General features: G+C 30.6%; 1 protein-coding gene across 1 annotated transcript in view; it reads left to right on the top strand.

Annotated features, from left to right (window-relative positions):
* The window catches only part of LOC124973080 (ankyrin repeat, SAM and basic leucine zipper domain-containing protein 1-like), a 29510-nt gene extending 11042 nt beyond the window's left edge, over positions 1-18468 (top strand). The window contains 6 exon segments of the mRNA XM_047537257.1: positions 1184-1268; positions 2293-2386; positions 13865-13893; positions 13896-13966; positions 14791-14877; positions 18316-18468. Coding sequence (XP_047393213.1) covers positions 1184-1268; positions 2293-2386; positions 13865-13893; positions 13896-13966; positions 14791-14877; positions 18316-18468 — 519 coding nt within the window.
* Positions 18469-19047: the final 579 nt, after the last annotated feature.

Below are 19047 nucleotides of genomic sequence, written 5' to 3'. Positions count from 1 at the left end.
TTAGCGTAGATTGCCTTTATAATGTTTAGGAATGTTCCCACTACCCCAATTTTTTCTAGTGTTTTGAGCATGAAGGGATGCTGTATTTTATCAAATGCTTTTTCTGCATCTATTGAAATAATCATGTGATTCTTAATTTTAAGTCTGTTGATATGGTGAATGACATTTATTGATTTCCGAATGTTGAACCAACCTTGCATCCCTGGGATAAAACCCACTTGATCGTGGTGCACTATATAGAATTGTATATTCTTGTATATTCAAGAATTGTATATAGATTTTTATATAGAATTGTATATAGAATTGTATATTCTTGTATATACAAGAATTGAATTCTTGTAAAGAAGCATGATTTTAAACCAAACAAACATAAGATTCTTCCTCTGATTTTTGACCAGAATATGTTACTTAAATGTTTTTTTCCTTTTAAAGAAAATAATACCAAATGTAAGGTTGTCTTGAATATTAAATTAGTTCCATATGCCAAGCATTACCTAGGTACTTTAAGCATACATTGTGGATTTGAGTAGATGAGAATTATGAGGATACTGAAGCAATACATTAGTACTTAAAACAGATCCCCCTTAGGAGTATGCACATTTGGTTCAGGTGTTTTAGAGTTGGGTTTTTTTGTGGTGGCACCAGGGATTGAACTCAGGGACACTCAACCACTGAGCCACATCCCCATCACTATTTAGAGACAGGGTCTCACTGAGTTGCTTAGCAACTCACTTTTGCTTAGGTTGGCTTTGAACTCTTCCTGCCTCAATGTCCTGAACCGCTGGGATTAGAGGTATATGCCACCATGCCCAACTAGAGTTGGGTTTTATTGTACAATTTTGAAACTATTTCAAAATTTTGAAAGTATTTTTCTATTTGGAACAATCAGCATAAATATAATTTCTATTTGATTTTATAGAAATATTTTCATGTCATGTAAGCAAAATTGTAAAGTAATTTGAAAGTAATTATGTTATTTGAATCTGGAAATCTAGCTTTATTTATACTTTTTGAGGTTAGTATATATTATCTATCCAGTAATGTAGTTCTCTATCTACAACTCTATCCCCTCTGGAAAGTTGGAAGTTGTTAAACAGTTCACTATCTTATGTACACTTAACTATTTCCCTTTGTACTATTTATATTGAAAGGTAATAGGTTTTTTTTTTTACATTTTCTACAGGAAAGGGATATAACTTTAAGACACCTTTTGACCCTGAAAAAATATGAATTTGTAAAGGTTAGTATCATTTTCAAAAACTCTAGCTGTACTAATTTTTTTAAATTGGACCTCCTTTTATTTTCTATTTCAGTAATCCTAGGGTTACAAACTGATTGATATTTTATTACGTTCATGCTTAAATATGATTATGAAAAACTGAAAAGTCTGATTATAGTATTAAGTTACTTTAAAAACATTTAAAAACATAAAGTTGTGGTTTTATATCATGAACACCTTAATGCCTTTAGGTGTTCATGATATCGCCGTTAAAACCAGTACTTCATTTCTAAATGTGAAATAGATTTGCAGAACAGACTTCTTAGAAATAAAAGGTGTTTTTTTAAATGTATGTGGATATAGGTATGTGTCTTAGAAATAGTACCACTATTGTTATTTTCTCAAAACTATCAAGATATTATTTTGTTCACATATGAATATACAACTAATGGAATCCAAATCATATAGAACCACAAGGATGGGATCCTAATTAGGATAAATTATGCTCCATGTATGTACAATATGTCAAAATATAGTCTACTTTCATGTATATCTAAAAAGAAAAAAATAAAAAGTCATGATTTTGACATCTAATATTATTAACAAATGTAGAAATATTAGAGATATTTTGATAAAAAGACTGTGTAAAAAAGCAGTGAACTTTGTTACCTGAATACATTAGAAACTTGAAATTATTATAACCACTAATTTTGATTGAAAACTGAAATTATATTAGAATCACTAATTTTGATTATTACAAAAATTGAAAAAAGCATACTGTATCAACTTGTACTCTGTTGTTTTGACTATTATGTATTAAAATCTAGTAATTGGGTTTGAGATTCTATCACAACTATTATATATTGCAAAAATATTTTAATAGTGTAAATAGCTTCATGAGTCACACTTATAAGCAAAGCATATATTTTATTACATTATTTTCTAATATGTCTGTTTTTCAAGATGCAGATTTCAGCAGAAAATCTCTTTAATGATTTTGAAGATTAAATTATTCCAGTATAATTATCTTAACTACACCTTAAAATTGTTTCTACTTAGTTTGGGATTACCAGTAGATCAGCAGAAAATTCTGGCTGCTGTTAAAGAACTGGAGGTAGAAGAGATAAATTTTGGAGAGTTACCTGAAGTGGCAAAGTTGAAAGTGAGGTAAAGTTAACTTATCAATTTATATTAACATTATGTAGAATCAACTATTCTTGTTTAGTTTAATTTTGATAATGTCTGTGTCATTTGATTTTATAACATTATTTTCTCAAGGAAAGAGATTTTGAAATATTCTCTGTTCAGAAATCGAATACCCTTTGTAAAGTAAATTTTTATAGTTATTTTACTAAGAAGCAAACCAGTGCACCATCTTAACTCATGTTGAAACATTAATGCCTTATTTTTTATTGCATCTTGTTAAATCAGACTATATAAGAGAGACCATACTTTTCCAAGTATAGTTCTTACACTCTTTAAATTATTTTAGATGTCAAACAGAAAAAAATTAGAGTAGTAATATCTTCTCTTAAGTTAATAAGAAAGCATTTGTCACATTCTCTTAGCTATATTTTCAGTCTTTATTATGTGAGATATTTTGTTATCAAGATATAAATTTTATTTCCAGTAATACAAAGTTGTTAAGCCCTGATTACTAATAATCTAGTCTATTTCATTTTATTAATAACTTATAGAGAAGTGAATGTTTTTTTTACTTTATATTTTAAAATAATTGTAGATTCACATGATATTTCAGAGATAAAAAGGGAGGTCCCATGCATCCTTCATGCAGTTTGACCCAGTGTTCCTATCTTACATAACTATAGTATAATATCCAAACCTGACAATCTATTTGTATTTTAACAGTTATGCATGCATTTGTGTGTGTATATTTAAGTCTATGTAATTATATCATGTATAGTTTCATTTAACCACTCTCAACAATTTAATATTCATGTACCACTGGCTTGCTCATCCAACCCCATTATAGCCATACTCATCCCTTTCCCCATTTTAATCCCTAGCAAATGGTAATTTGTTCTTCATCCTTATAATATTATTTCATGAATGTTATATAAATAGAATCATGCAGTAAATATCTTCTAGAAATTGACTTTGCAATCATTGTTAAGTTCAGTCAATGTAGTTGCATGTATCAGTACAATACTTTATTCCTTTTTGTGGATGAGTAGTATTCCATGGTATGTTTTAACCATATTTTAATCATTTACCCATTGACAGACATTTAAGTAGATTTTAAAATCTGATTATTACAAATTAACTGCTGTGAATTAGATTCTTTTCTAAAGTAAGTTTTCATTTCTCTCAGTAAAAATGTTCAGGAGAGCATTTTAAAGGTTGCATGGGAGCTATACTTTAGTTGTTTTGTTTTTATTAAGTAGTCCCCTTTTTTCCAAAATGTCAGTATTGTCTTATGTTCATCCAACTATATATTAGTGATCGAGTTTCTCTGCATACTCATCAGCATTTTGTTTAAGCACTAATTATTTTTAGCCATTTCTACAAGTGCGTAGTGATGGATCATTGTGATTTTATTTGCATTTACCTAAAGGATAAATTTGTTGAATATCTTTTCATGTCTTATTTGCTATCTGTGTATCTTTTCTGGTGAAATGTCTCTGTCTCTTGCCCATTTTATTTTGTATGTATTGATTTTTAACATTGATATTGGGAAGTTGTCTAAATTCAAGTCTTTTGTTGGATTTGTGCTAATTTTTTTAGTCTGTAATTTTAATTTTCATCTTAATGGGGTCTTGCATAGATCAAAACTTTTAATCTTCAGGGCTAGTATTTCCCTCTTATAGATCCTACTTCTAGTGTCAAGTTTTAAAAAATTAGATTCTTAATGTTTTTTTAAGTCCATGGTACATTTTCAGTTCATTTTTGTGACTGTATGGTACAGGCTGAAGTTCATTTGGGGGCTCTGGATGTCCAGTTGTTTTAGCACTGTTTGTTAAAAAGGTTATTCCTTCTGCAGAATTGGTTTTCATTATTTGTTAAAAGTTAATTGGACATATTTGTGTAGAGTCTTCTGGGTTCTCTATTCCAGGTTCTTCAGGTGTCTGTTCCTCTGTAAGTATACATTGACTATCTACCCTTATCTGAAATGCTTGGGATCAGAAATATTACAGATATTTTGAAGTGTTTATGGATTTCGGAATATTTGCATAGATGCTACCTGTTGAGCTTCTCTAATCCAAAATCCAAAGTGCTCAGAAATTTGATCCAGATTTCAGATTTTCCAGTTAGCAATGTTCACTTTTTACCTTACTGTCATGATTAATCTAACTGTATACGGACAGACTTAATATCAGGAAAAATTATTCCTATCATTTTATTCTTTCCCAAAATTGTCTTGGCTATCCTGGATCATTTTTCTTTTCATATATATTTTAAAGTAAGCTATTGTATGTCTACAAAAACTTAACTGAGATTTTTATATTAATAGCACTAATCCTATGCAAAATTGACCTCTTAACTATGTTAAGTCTAGTAAATCCATGAACATAGATATCGCTACAAGTTCAAGGTTTTCTTTTAATCACCATTTTGTAATTTTTATTGCATACATCTCACTATATACAGAACTTAAGCCTTTCATTATCTTTAGAGCATTCTTAGTGGTATTGACTTTTTTATTTGTTTCTACATGCAATTTATTTCTATCCTCTGATTGTGAATATTTCAAATTTGCCAAACTCACTAGATCTAGGAGGGTTTTTTTCTAGGTTCTTTTATATTTTCTATAGAAATAGTGTGATCTGCAGAGAAATCTGATAATTTCTTTCTTTCCAATCTTTGTGCCTTTTATTTCTTTTACTTGCTTTATTACAGTGGACAGAACTTTCAGTATTTTGCTGAATGAGAGAGGTGAATAATGGCATTCTTGTCTTCTTCTAATTCTTAAGGGAAAATCACTCCATTATTTTTATTACCAACCATGATTTTAGCTATATAGGAATTTTTGTAGAGACTATTATGAGACAGAATATTCAGTTCTGTTCATATTGTTCTAAAATTTTTAATCATGAATGTTTGTTAATTTTATCAATGCTTTTTCTGTCAATTGACATTGTTAACAGATTCTTCTATGGTCTGTTGGCAGGTTGAAGCAAATTCCCCCAGACTTAATAAGATCATATTTAGTAGGAATAAATGAAAATTTCAAAATTAATTGTATTACTACAGGATGTGTTAGATATAACTAAATGCACCTGAAGTATCACCAAAGTTCTAGTGGATTGCTAATTTTATCTTCACAGTGTCACATGCCTAACCATGAAAAGCCAGCACTGTTAGAACAAATTAATAGATCAAGAATAAATAAGGTAATAATTTCATTGTACATAATACTTACTTCTGGAGGGTATTTGCTTATGGAAGGATTTAGCATAGAATAGAAATCCATCACGTATGTATGCATATATATATATCACATGATCCTACAATATTTATAATCAGATAAATGAGAAATTATACTTAATTTATGTATGATGTATCAAAATACATAAATGCATTCTACTGTTAGATATAACTAAGTAGAAAAACTTTTTAAAAAAAGAAAACCCCTAAGACTTCTTTTGCTTTAAATTATGATTGTATATTTAGTAATTTTTGTGAAAAAAATTTTGTATGTAGACATTTTCTATAGTAAAACACCTTGATTTTGGGATCCTGAATTACCCATAAAAATTGTTTTTCTTCTACCAAGTAATTGTGAGCTTCTCCTACTTAGCAATACTACCTGATAATTAAACTATGAGTTTTTTTTTAGAGATTTTCTTTTTAATCATATCTTTCTTCACTATTTGAGTTTTCTTACCAACTATGTTTTCCCTCATTTTCTGCTTCTCATTGTACATGGTAACAGAGTCTTTTAATTATGTATGCCTCTTCTAACTCATTTTTTCCTGTTTGTTCTTTTAATAATTAGAAAATTCTCATTCCCTTCTCCCTTTTGGTTTCATTTGACTCAAAAAGTAACCATTATTATCCTGGTGACCCATAGGCTAATGCAGGAAGAACACAAATTTGAGGCTAACCTCCTAAATTTGGTGAGGCACTAAGCAAGTTAGGGAGACCCTGTCTCAAAATAGAAAGGTCTTGGGATGTAGCTCAGTAGTAGAACTACCCTGGATTCAATCATCAGTACCAAAAAAATAAATAATAACCATTATTATAGATACCAAATTTAGGAATAATGTCTGTGCAGAGGAAAAATACAGATTTTTACCTCTAGAACACTTAAAAGTGTCTGTCAATAGCTAGGCATGATTATACAAATCTGTAAATTCCAGCTGCTGGGAGACTAAGATAGGTGGATAACAGGTTGTGTGACAGTGTAGGTAACTTTGTGAGACCATGACCTAAACTAAAATTAAAAAAAAAAAAAAACTGGGGATATACTATATAACTCCACTGTAGAGTGCTTGCCTAGCTTGTAGAAAGACCGAGTTCAATCCCCAGAACCCTCTGTCCCTACCACAAACCTAAATAAAGTCCTATGAGTTCCCTATAAAGAGTCTCATTTTTCTGCCTTCTCAGAGTCCTCTAATCTTACCTTCAATACCAGGGTAGTATTTTTTCTAATATTCACAATCATCTCAAAAAAAATACTTGGGAATCAATCTAACAAGAGTTGAAAGATCTCTACAATAAAAACTATGGAACACTAAAGAAAGAATTTGAAGACACCCTTAGAAGATGGAAAGATCCCCCATGCTCCTGGACAGTCAGAATTAATATTGTCAAAATGACCATAGTACCAAAAATGTTATACACATTTAATGCATTTTCTATTAAAATTCACATGACAGTCTTCATAGCACTAGAAAAGGCAATCATGTTATTCATTTGAAAAAATAAGAGACCCAGAATATCCAAAGAAATCCTTAGCAAAAAAACGAAGCAGGAGGCATCACAATACCAGACCTCAAACTACACTACAGAGCTGTAGTAATAAAATCAGCATGGTATTGGCCTCAAAACAGAAATGTAAATGATACAGAATAGAAGAGAAAAATACCCACATAAATACAGGCATCTCCTACTAGACAAAGGTGCAAAAAACATTCACTGAAGAAAAGATAGGCTATTCAACAATGGTGCTGGAAAACTGGAAAGTCACATGTAACAAAATGAAATTATCTCACACCAGGCATGAAACTCAACTCAAAGTGGATCACAGGCTTAGGCTCTAGAATCAAGTCTAGACCCTATACCTACTAGGAGAAAAAATTAGACCCAAATCTTCATCATGACAGCCTGGATCTGACTTCCTTAACAAGACTCCTAAAGTACAAGAAGCTAAATCAAGAATCAATACATGGGATGAACTCAAACTTAAAAGATTCTTCTCAGGAAAATAATCAATAAATGTGAAGAGAGAGCCTACAGAGTGGGAGAAAATCTATCACATGTACCTCAGATAAAGCATTAATCTCTAGGATGTACAGAGAATTTTTAAAAACTTAACACTAAAAAAACAAATAACCCAATCAATAAATGGCCTAAGAAACTGAACAGACACTTCACAGAAGAAGATATAACAGTCGATCAACAGACATATGAAAAAATGTTGAAAATCTCTAGCAGTTAGATTAATGAAAATCAAAACTCCTCTAAGATTTCATTTCACTTAATTCAGAATGGCATTTATCAAGAATAAGTGCTGAGGATGTGAGGAAAAAGATATACTCATACATTGCAGTTAGAGAATGCAAAATTGTGCAACCACTATGGAAAGCAGTATAGAGATTCCTCAGAAACTTGGAATGGGACCATCATTTGACTCAATTATTCCACTTCTTGGTTTATACCCAAAGGACTGAAAAATCAACGTACTACAGTGACACAGTCACATCAGTATTTATAGCATCTCAGTTCACCATAGCTAAAGTATGGAACCAACATACATAGAATGGAATATTACTTGGCTATAAAGAAGAATGAAAATCTGGCATTTGCTGGTAAATGGATGGAGTTAGAGAATATCATGCTAACAAAATAAGCCAAACCCAAAAAACTGAAGACAAAAAATTTTCTCTGATATGCAGATGCTAATTCCCAATGTTGGGGGTGATAGGGAAGAATTAATTTTCTGTATATTATGTAGAGGTTATTAAACGGAGGGGGAGTGGAAGAGGTATGGAGGTAGGAAGGATATAGAGTGAAACAGACATTATTACCTAATGTACATATATGACTACATGGCTGATGTGATCCTACAATATGTATAATCAAAAAGATGAGAAATTACACTCCATTTATGTATGAGCTATCAAAATGTATAAGTGCATTCTACTGTCATATACAAATAATTAGAACCAATAAAAACTTAGAAACATAATTATTATGACATTTCCTCATCTCTTAAATGTATTTGAAGAATTTCATTTGATTCTTTAAAATAGTAAAATTTTTCCACTGCCAAGTACTGTTTTTTATTTCAACATATTCCATTTTTATTTTCTCCGCAGAAATAATGATATAAATGAGGATTGTATATTTAAAGTTAAAGTACCAGAAATGTCAGTGGATATGTGGTTTCTACATATGGTCTTTGAAAACATATGGGGAATTAGTAACCATGATTTACAGTAGTGATTCCATACCCGGTCACATCAGAATGACCAGAAGAACTTGATGTATATGTTAGTGTTATTCTTCATTGCCAGGGATATAACTGTACAGACAAATTTTATTGAATAAATAGACAGTGAATTGCAGTATTCTATAAAATATAATACTCGAAAATGTAATAGTATCATCACTAGGGCAACTTTTCTAAAGCTAACATTGCAACTATTATAAACAAATGGATTTCCATACCATTTTAAAATTTAGAGAAGTCTTCCAAGTAATAATGTATATTACCAGATTTCTTTAAGACTTTATTATGAAGTTTACCTTACAGGCATTTCCCCTTCTTTTAAATACATTGTGAAGAATATCATTTGAGAAGACTATAAAATCAGTGAACTTTGAATATATTTGTTCATTTTGTTTACATTTTTTTATTATTGTTTCTGTGAAGAAGTATGCCAAGTTCTACAAACTGACTTGCAAATTAAATTTTTTGATATTATTTGTATGCTGTCATGGTTGCCAGTATGAAGTTTCTTTGTGGGATTTAATAGACTTAAAGAATGTGCAGAATGTGTCACTTATTAAAACTGCTGAATTAAAAAAAAATAAAACTAGCAGACATATATTCCAGGAATTTGACCTTATTATTGAATCAAAGACTTGTTTTGCATGCTGTTATGAAAACCTACCTCTCATTTGTTCAATGTCATTTTTAAAAGAAAAAATTTGTCATTAAGTCTAACAGCAGAAATTGATTGATGATAATCTCTTGGTAAAGTAACTTTAACAATTTAGCTATTGATTTACTTTAAGATGCTTTTCTTGTATGTGTAAAAATTTTTACATTAATTTCTATTCCAAGAATATACATGCTTATTTCATTTACATTTTTCCTACTTTAGTAGATTTGTAGAATTAAAAGTTGACATTCCACAGCAACTTTGAGATATTTTGAACAGAAACAATGAATTTTCATTCATGTCTGAAATTTTTATCAATTTCTGCCCAGATATTTTCTCTTAGCTCTGAGCGACCTGAAATCTACTAGAATGTGTCAAGTTTCTCACAGTTATGATTATGGAGAAACTGGTCTTTCTCAAAAAAGAAAAATCTACATAGATACAAAATGTTGCATGTAATGTATTATTCACCTCTACTGTTTATAAACATTCTAAGGAATGAAGGGTGGGGAGGTAGTACATGGTTAGGAAGGATAATAGAATGAATTTTAGACATTATGACCCTATTTGTATACATGATTACACATCCAGTAAAATTCTACATCATATACAACCAGAAGAATGAGAAGTTATACTCCATTTATTTATGATATGTCAAAATGCATTGTACTGTCATGTATATTAATTAGAAAAAATAAAAATATTAAAACTAAATATGTAACATCCAATAAAATGGTTGAATTAGATTACATCAGTATAATTTTTTTTCATCAAGATTATTTTGAACCTTGGTGTCATGGAAACATATTCAGGATAAGCATAAAAAGTACAATGTAAAATAGCATGTGAAGTATAATGTCATTTGTGTACATTCATAACAAAAATACTGGAATAAAATGTGTACCATAAGAAAATATTACAGTAGAATATTTTTATTATTTTAGTTATTAATACCAGTTATTTTGGGGTGGTAAAACTGTTGATGCTTGAATTATTTTCAGATATTCTACAATGACTACATAGTACCTAAATATAATGCTTTTATTATAGATTTTATGTTTTATCTTAATGCTTGACTTAAATTTTAAATATGGAGTATTATATTAGTCTGCTACATTGTGTTATAACAAATAATTTTTAAATCTCTGTCAGTTCTAACAGTGAAGTTTATTTCTTTGCTATTATTGATCAGCTGTGGTAGCTCTCCACATTGTTAGATGAGAACAGGCAAAAGGAACAGTCCCAGTCTATGATAAGCTCTTTCTATGGCAAAGGAAAAAAAGAAATACACTAGTCAAGCAGCACAAACAGTAGGCCAGTTGGTGACTTTTTAAGCTTGTGTTCAAAAGTCACACAGTGACTTCCAATCATATTTTATTTGACAAAGCAAGTCACATGACCAAGCCTCATGTTATCGGGACCTAAGGTATAATCTTCTGACAAGGATGGGCCTGGTTATAGTTAGCTTAGTTAAAACACACACACACACACACACACACACACACACAAACAAACACACACAAACACAGCTAATTTGATTAAAAAAACCATACCTGTGTCATATTTGCTTATTTTGAATAAATAGTTGCAAAATTATTAGGGCTGTCATACAAAGTTCTGTAGGTTATATAATGTGTGGTTTTGATGGGGAGGCACCATTCACATGTATATGATAAAAATGGTACTCTGAAGAGTTTGTTTTGTATGATTTGACTGTCTGTACTCAGTGGCTCTGAAAATAATGTCAAAAGAAAGGTATATATTTTCTTTATATTGATTAAAACTGTGATTTTGCTAATAATATTTGCATATTTGACCAGAATTCCTTACTGAGTCCCTTCCTGTTTTTAGAATAAGAGCTGATAAATTAATATTCCACATGTATACTGTGAATCATCTACTAGAATTACATAACTGATATCATTTGATATTTCCAGTGGCAATTCTGAATGGATCATAATTTCCTTGAGTTCATGAAATATATTTCACATTAATGAACTATTTGTTGAGTAGTTATTTTTAATTGGTAATAAACAAAATTTGCATATTTAAAGAGAACTAATATTTATAAGTATATATAAATATCACATGGAAACAAAAATATAATTAATTAGTGCTATTCTTGGGAAGCAATAATGTCTTATATTCATTAAGTTCTGTCCTTTCTATAGTAAAGATCAAAAAGGAAATGGAATAAAAAATTACATGTATTTTGAAAATGCTTTTATAAATACTTTTTTTTCCTAAGTAGTATAATTTTTTATTACCAATTTGCTTATCAAAAGCAACTGTAAGTTCTTTTTCATTGTCAGTGACATATATACACATATTATGTTCATAAAGTTTATATTTTATAAACAAGATTTCCAACCTAATTTTTTCAAGCTAACAGATAAGACTTTTCTTAAATTAAAATGTTATATACTTTCTTGTAAGGGGTCTTAAAGTTTCCTATTAATTTTACTGACCTTGCTTGCTTTTGATAATCTATCCTCCAAGATATGGTGTAAAAGAAACTTTACAATGAAATAATTCTACATCTAAGAATTTGTTTGGATTTAAAAGTATCATTTGGTTCTGTAGTAGATTTTGTGTACATTTTTATTTTAGTAGATACTATTAAAGCCTTCTCCACTAAGGTTAGCTCATGAACTTGTCAACTCTTGATGTTAATAATCTACTTAATTCTTGTCATTTTGCTAGAATATAGCATTTTGTATTCCCATATTTATTATCATTTCAGTTTTTGTTTCTTTTTCTCTGAATTAGCTGTTCACATCCTTTGTTTACTTAATTATTGAGTTGTGTTTCTTGGTACTTTTCACTGTAAATTAGTTTGTGTTACTGAAACTAATCTAGTCAATGGCATCTTTTCTTAGCCAAAATCAGTAGTTACCTTATTTAATGTGCTTAAACTTTTTGTCTTGAAATCATCTTCTGTATTGTAATTCATAGCAACTTTTAACTCCTTATTTTCTTCTACTTCTGAAGCTACTTTTCCTTTAATGTCTTTTTTTGTTCCACCTTGATCAATTCCCCTCTCTTCACAGCATGCCCTTTTTCTCTGTGATCTTTATGACCATAATTTTGATTTCTAATGTTGACCAAATCACAGACATTTCTAATTATTCTTGTGATTTGTTATTATGATCACAGGAAAGGCTGAATTCCAGTTAAAGGTTAGTGAAAATAAAAATGTAATTTTTTTCCCATGGAACTCACTGAACCTCTGAATTGTATGTAAACTCACGAGACTGTAGACCTCAGAATAAATATCCTTGTAAGACCTGGATTATCTACTGCTTACTAGTGTTTGCCACCTGCCTCTCATAATAATTACAGTCATTACCATAATTAAGTCTACTTGAATGTCAGCTGTTTTGAAGACAAAATGCTTTATATTGTCTCCTGCAGTCCTTCTGAAAGTCCTGTTGTCACCATTGTAGAGACACAGAAACATTTGGCTCAAGATTAGGCTTGTGTGGGATCATAAAGCTAGTAAGTGTGGAAGTGTGGAAGTTGATTCCAAACTGAGCTTGAGTCTTGAGGCAAGAGTCTGTGCTCTTAATTATTATGCCATGGTGTTTTCTCTCCATCCCCTATTCTCCTTGCCACCCTTCCCCAAATTCAGTTCTCTGCTTGGCACCAATTTTAATGGAAAGCAAATAACAGAATCGTTCCAGATTATTCCTATTTTGCTTGAAATCTATCATGAGATTTTTGAATTTATTATCCTAGAAGTTTCTTAAACTATCACTCAACCTCCTCCTTCCAATGAGACTGTAGGATCCTTAGTTTTAGCTTCATCATCTCTTCGATGCATCTTTCTATTAGTCTCCAGTGATTCTCTCTACTTTTGTTTTTGTGTTCCTCTAAGCCACATCCCTCTTCTAATAAACTTTCTTCTATAAAAGACTGATTTTATGCTTTCTTGTTTAAAATCCTTTAATAACTCAATTATAGATCTCACTTATAAACTAGTTTTAACATTAGTGGTTGTTGGTGAGGATTGGAAGAAATAATATATATAAAAAACTAGTGGTGTCTTCATACAGGAGATATTCAAATATTGGTTCATTTATCTTTCTTCTTCATATGTCCCTTCAGGTACCAATGTTATAGATGTGTGTCCACATTCATCTTGAAATATGAGATCCTTAAGATTTAAAACTTATTTTTCATCTTTTTTTAATTGATATAGTTCAAGGCCTAATTCAGTTCCTAATACATATTACTTTATCTATAAGCATTTTTAAAGGATCTATTAATTTTATAACTTGATTTTGTATCTAACCTAGTAGAAGGAAGTAAATTGATCTTAAGTGATTTCTACTTATTTGTTTCCTTTCTTTAGTGATGATGAGTTCCTCTACTTTCTTCTGAAATTAAACAGTGTGACCATTTAATAACAGCTGTACAGAATATCATTACTGAATTACCTGTAAATCCTCATAAGGTATTCTACCAAAATTATTAAGTGAAAAAAGTCTGAACGCTGAAGAATACTCCAAATAAGTTCATGATAATTCAGTAAAAAGTACTGATATGGTAAAATATCAGTTCAATGTAATATCAAATTAAGTAAATTAATTTAATATTATTCCTTTGCATACCAATTAATTGAAAAATACTGTGTTCTTACCCACAAGCAAAGGAAAATGAATAAGACCAAAAGTTAAACCAATCCCTGTAATGAACTTCCCATTTGTTCTTAAAGGGGATTCAATTGTTTAAAATATAGTGACAGGAGACCCAAATGAAAGTTGAAACAGAACCATGTGTTGAGTGTTATTAAAAAACTATTACCAATATAAAGTTGTTTTAGTGATGGAAGTTTTAGTGAGAAAATAAGTGACCTGCAAAAACAAACTTATTTTTTAGTTATTCACAGTTGTTTTAGCTGTTTGTTGTAATCAAAATTTTAAAATGGATTTGATTTCCTATGATCTTATGTAATATTAATATGGGAATCATTTATTCATATATTAATTTCCATGTTATATGTACCTAGATTTAGGAAATACATTTAGCAAGCTGATTCAACTGTTTATACAAAACTACTGAATTATTTATATACAATTACAATATATATAAAATTACTGACTTATTTTGGTGTCAGGATTTATCCTGAAGAAAAAAAACCTTCTCAATTATATAATTTAGTGTTTGGAAATTTTGCGTGACCATTATGTATATAAAGTTGAAAAAAGTTGTTTCCATTAATTAAAATTTGACTTTTGAAAATATTAACATATAGTCCTGGAATGGGCTTCTCCCCAGAATTTTACTTCAGTTTGTGAAGAACTTGTTAGTAATGTTGAAGATCTGAGTGAAGAAGTTTGCAAACTAAAAGACTTAATTCAGAAGGTATATGTTTAACATTAAAAGGGGGGAGGGTAATTATGCAAAATGTTTCACAACAAAAGATGCTAGACATGGAGCAGTTCTGATGAGAGCAGTGAGTGGAACATGGAGAGAATCGAGAAAGGACAGTGTCCAAAGTGAGGAATTCATACAGCAAACAAGCTTTTCTGGTCATTAAAGAAATGCATACTACAGAAGCACGCTCTTTTCATGTTTTTGGTCAGCAAGGGAAAAGGTGTTACCCCAGTGATACTCTTTCTAGTTAGAGTTCACCAGGCTAATATTCTCAGTGAAATTGGTGGCACACCTTTAAAAACATTCTTGCAAGATATGCCAAGGACAAAATAATTTCTGTCTTCATTAGTAGTTTATTCCAAAATTGTTTGTACCATAAGTGTCATATACTGGGAAAATAATTTGATAAATTATGGTATACTTGTTTGTTATAATGTGCACAGCCAGGAACCAGGTAGGTAGCTTAGGGCTGTAGAGTCCTTGTACATGCACAAGGCTCTTGGTTCAATCCTCTGCACCAAAAACAGAAAATGATGTTCAGCCAGTTAAAAAATTAATGAAGGTCAAATTATTAGATTGTTAAAGATAGGAATTTCTTTTTATACATTATTTATATGTAGGTATGTAGTTATAAAAGGCCAAAATGAAATATACCTCTGTTAATATACAATTGTGGATGAAATATTCCTTGTATTTGCCAGACTCTATATTAATTTGTGATTTAACTTGTGTTTTCTAAAGAGTATGGTGCTTTTTGGTTCTGCTTTTGTATTCACATAGAAGTGTATATTTTGTTTTATGGACAGTTGATTTAAAGAAAATTGGCCATACCAAGATCTAAACTGCTGAAACTCCTTCAACCTTTGTTGAAGGAGAAGAGAGTAGAGGAAAACATTTAGAGGCATCTAAGGAACTCACTTCTGAGTTCTTCATGTCTATTTAATGAAAAAAAATTTACTTCTATAAAGATTTTGTGATGTATATTATGTGAAAATTAGGTTATATATTAAATTTTACAGCTTCATCCTGTAATCCAATGTGTTCACTAATATTTTATCAAAAAAGGTATTTTCCTCAAAATAAACTAACACCTAACATAGGACTGCCTACTGTATGTCAGGCCTCTCTTCTGCATAAGCTAGATAGAGCCTGACCTGACTGAGGACAAAAATTATTGCTCCATTTATCTCTAACTTATCTAGAAGAATTTATTTTAACTTGATGTGATATTTTTCAGGGGGATGCAAGCATTAGCTTTTTAAAAATATTTTTTCAGTTTTAGATAGACACAATACCATTATTTTATTGATTTATTTTTATGTGGTACTGAGGATCAAACCCAGGACCTCATGTGTGCCAAATGAGCACTCTGCCACTGAGCCACAACCTCTTCCAAAAGCATCAGCTCTAAAAGTAGGGAATTCCCTAAGACATACTTTTCTCAAGGTTGGTTATTAATTTGGTTTCTCCAATTCAAAGTTACAAAGATGGGATGGATAAGTGGGGAAAGCATATGGAGCCCTTCAGATAAAATTGGGGAGAGAACCAGAGTATTCTGAAATGAAGGAAATTAAGAAGCTTTGATTTAGAGACTTATTGACTTTGAAACATAGATAATGCAATCAGGTATCATAACTTTTATTTTGATAATGTGTATCTGTAAAGAGAATTATCATCTTTTTTTGGTACTGGATATTGACTCAGGGGCACTGGAGCACTGAACAACATCCCCAGCCCTATTTTGTATTTTATTTAGAGACAGGGCCTCACTGAGTTCCTTAGAGCCCCACCATTGCTAAGGCTGGCTTTGAACTCTTGATTCTCTTGCCTCAGCCTCCAAGCTGCTGGAATTATAGGTGTGTACCACTGCACCTGGCAAGAGAATTTTTATCTTTCTTTAGCTACATAGAAGGCCTTCTTTTACAGTGACCTTGTATATCTAGAATTTATAGATTTCTGTATAAGGACTAGCCTTGAAAACACATTTATTAGTTTATAATATTGTCAGATACAGTTCTTTGGGCAGGAAAATCTTAATTTTTGAGCAAACTATTGAAATTTTTCTTTTGATTAGTTTTCAAGTAGTAATTATAATGGGATTTAACTTAGGAATTGTTATGACTTCCAGGTTTGGAATATATTATTATGCTTGTTAAATTTATAATATTTCAAAGTTTACCAATAATAACTGAAGAAGATTTAAAGAAAAAAGGAAACATAAGTTATCACAGTAAATCTACAGAGGTAACAGAGAGGGTGGGGGAGGTCAAGGCTAGACTTTAACACCACATCACTCTTTTTCAAACCAGCACAGTGACAGCTCCTGTAAGAAAGGGTCATTCTAAGTAATTTGATAAAATAAGGAATAACTGTCTCAGAATTCAGTAAATGAAGCATCAGTGTCAAAAAGGAATCTTTTTTTTTTTGTGCTGGGGATTGAACCCAGGGCCATGTGCTTACAAGGCAAGCACTCTACCGTCTGAGATATCTCCCTAGCCCTCAAAAAGGAATCTTGCTGAGTGAAGCCTTTTAGAAGTTACACCAAGATGACAGTCTTTATGAGATTAGCATTGCAATTTGTTTTTTGGCTATAAGTTTAAAATTAATTTTGCAGACTTTTTAAGTTAAATATTTACACTGTAGAATTTAGAAGTTATTACTTCTGGTGATTTGAAAGTATTTATATCACCACTTCCACACAGGATGTTCCTAATAAACATTGCTTTTTAAATCTGCCTGATTCTTTTTGTCTTCAGGATCTTTTGTTTTCTGCTCATTCTCTTCCTACTGACCCACACAGCAGCCATTTCTCCTTTCCTTTCTCTCTCCTTTCTGCCCTCATTCCTCTTTGCCTCCCTCCCTGTCTCGCTATTTCCCCACCTCCACACTGAGTGAGGCTTCTTTCACACATTATTTGTAAAAGGACCAATTCAGTTTTTGTTGACATGTGTTTCTGCAATTATATTTAAATAAAGTATTTCATTTCTAGCATAAGCATCTTTTCTTCCAATTTATGTTCAGTTTCATCTATTGTAGATTTGTTACAAGAATGGTTCACTCTTTTTTAAGACATTAGTTGATACTTTATATGAAAAGAGATAGGTATCAGTTGTTATTCCTTACAGGTAAAACACAAAATTTATGTTATAATTAAAGAAACTTTATCTCAGGACTTAAAAACACCAGTTTAAAATGTGATAATCTATGAAAGTATTTATTTCTAATGTAAAACTAATAATTTACATTAATGGGATGATGTTGAAGAACTGTATATCAAGATGTGTTCACTATAAATCTTCATTAGAATCTTGAGTGGCCTCCCTCTGTATCAAGTGAATTAATATGGCCAGTATTTTTCAGATCTTAAAAGATGTCTTATATTCAGTTTTTTGTATATTAACTCTTTTTTTCCATTCTAAATATTAGCTGCAAAATGAACGGACAAAGGATCCAACTTATATATCATTAGTGGAAGAAGTATCTACATGGAAGAGTAGAATTTTGAAGAGGAAAGCTATTATAATATGTGGATTTGGGCTGATTCTTTTCATTTGCAAGCTAACATTTCAGAGAAAATAACCCTAATATTTGTTTTAAAATTATGTACATTTTATTCAAATTTCCCCTTATTGCTTTTAATAACTATCTGTGTGTACATCACTTCATTCTTTGCCTATACTCCATACGAGAATTATGATAATTACAAAGGAGAGAATTTTTCTTTAGAAAGTGATTTTTCAATTTGAATTGTAAATATAGTTTATTATATTCTGTTAATTTTGATCGAGCAGTAAATTATACCTAATCATTTAGTTTGAACACACAAGTAAATCACAATCAAAATAAAAGTTTTATCTAATATTCTTTTATTTTAAAGTGTGTTCAATTGTCATAGATAATCTTAAGAGACTTTGTAAAGAGTTCATAAGTCAATAGCTTTACTTTAGTCCTTATTTACCCCTTCTATTACTACAAAATAAGGACTTTCTTGCTGCATTTTTTAAGTTATATTTTTAGGATATTATTGATTTTGAAAACATTTCAGAAAATGCAAGTTGAAGGTAGGAAGTAAAAGTTTTTAATTGTGGATTAAGTACATAGGAAAAATATTCCAAATGTAAAGTACAAAAGCAGAAAATCAGAATAGTGTGAAAAACA

The sequence above is a fragment of the Sciurus carolinensis genome (genome assembly GCF_902686445.1).
Source record: "Sciurus carolinensis chromosome 14 unlocalized genomic scaffold, mSciCar1.2 SUPER_4_x, whole genome shotgun sequence".
NCBI lineage: Eukaryota > Metazoa > Chordata > Mammalia > Rodentia > Sciuridae > Sciurus > Sciurus carolinensis.
The sequence above is the reverse complement of the archived record's forward strand: the minus strand, read 5'-3'. Positions and strand labels throughout refer to the sequence as shown.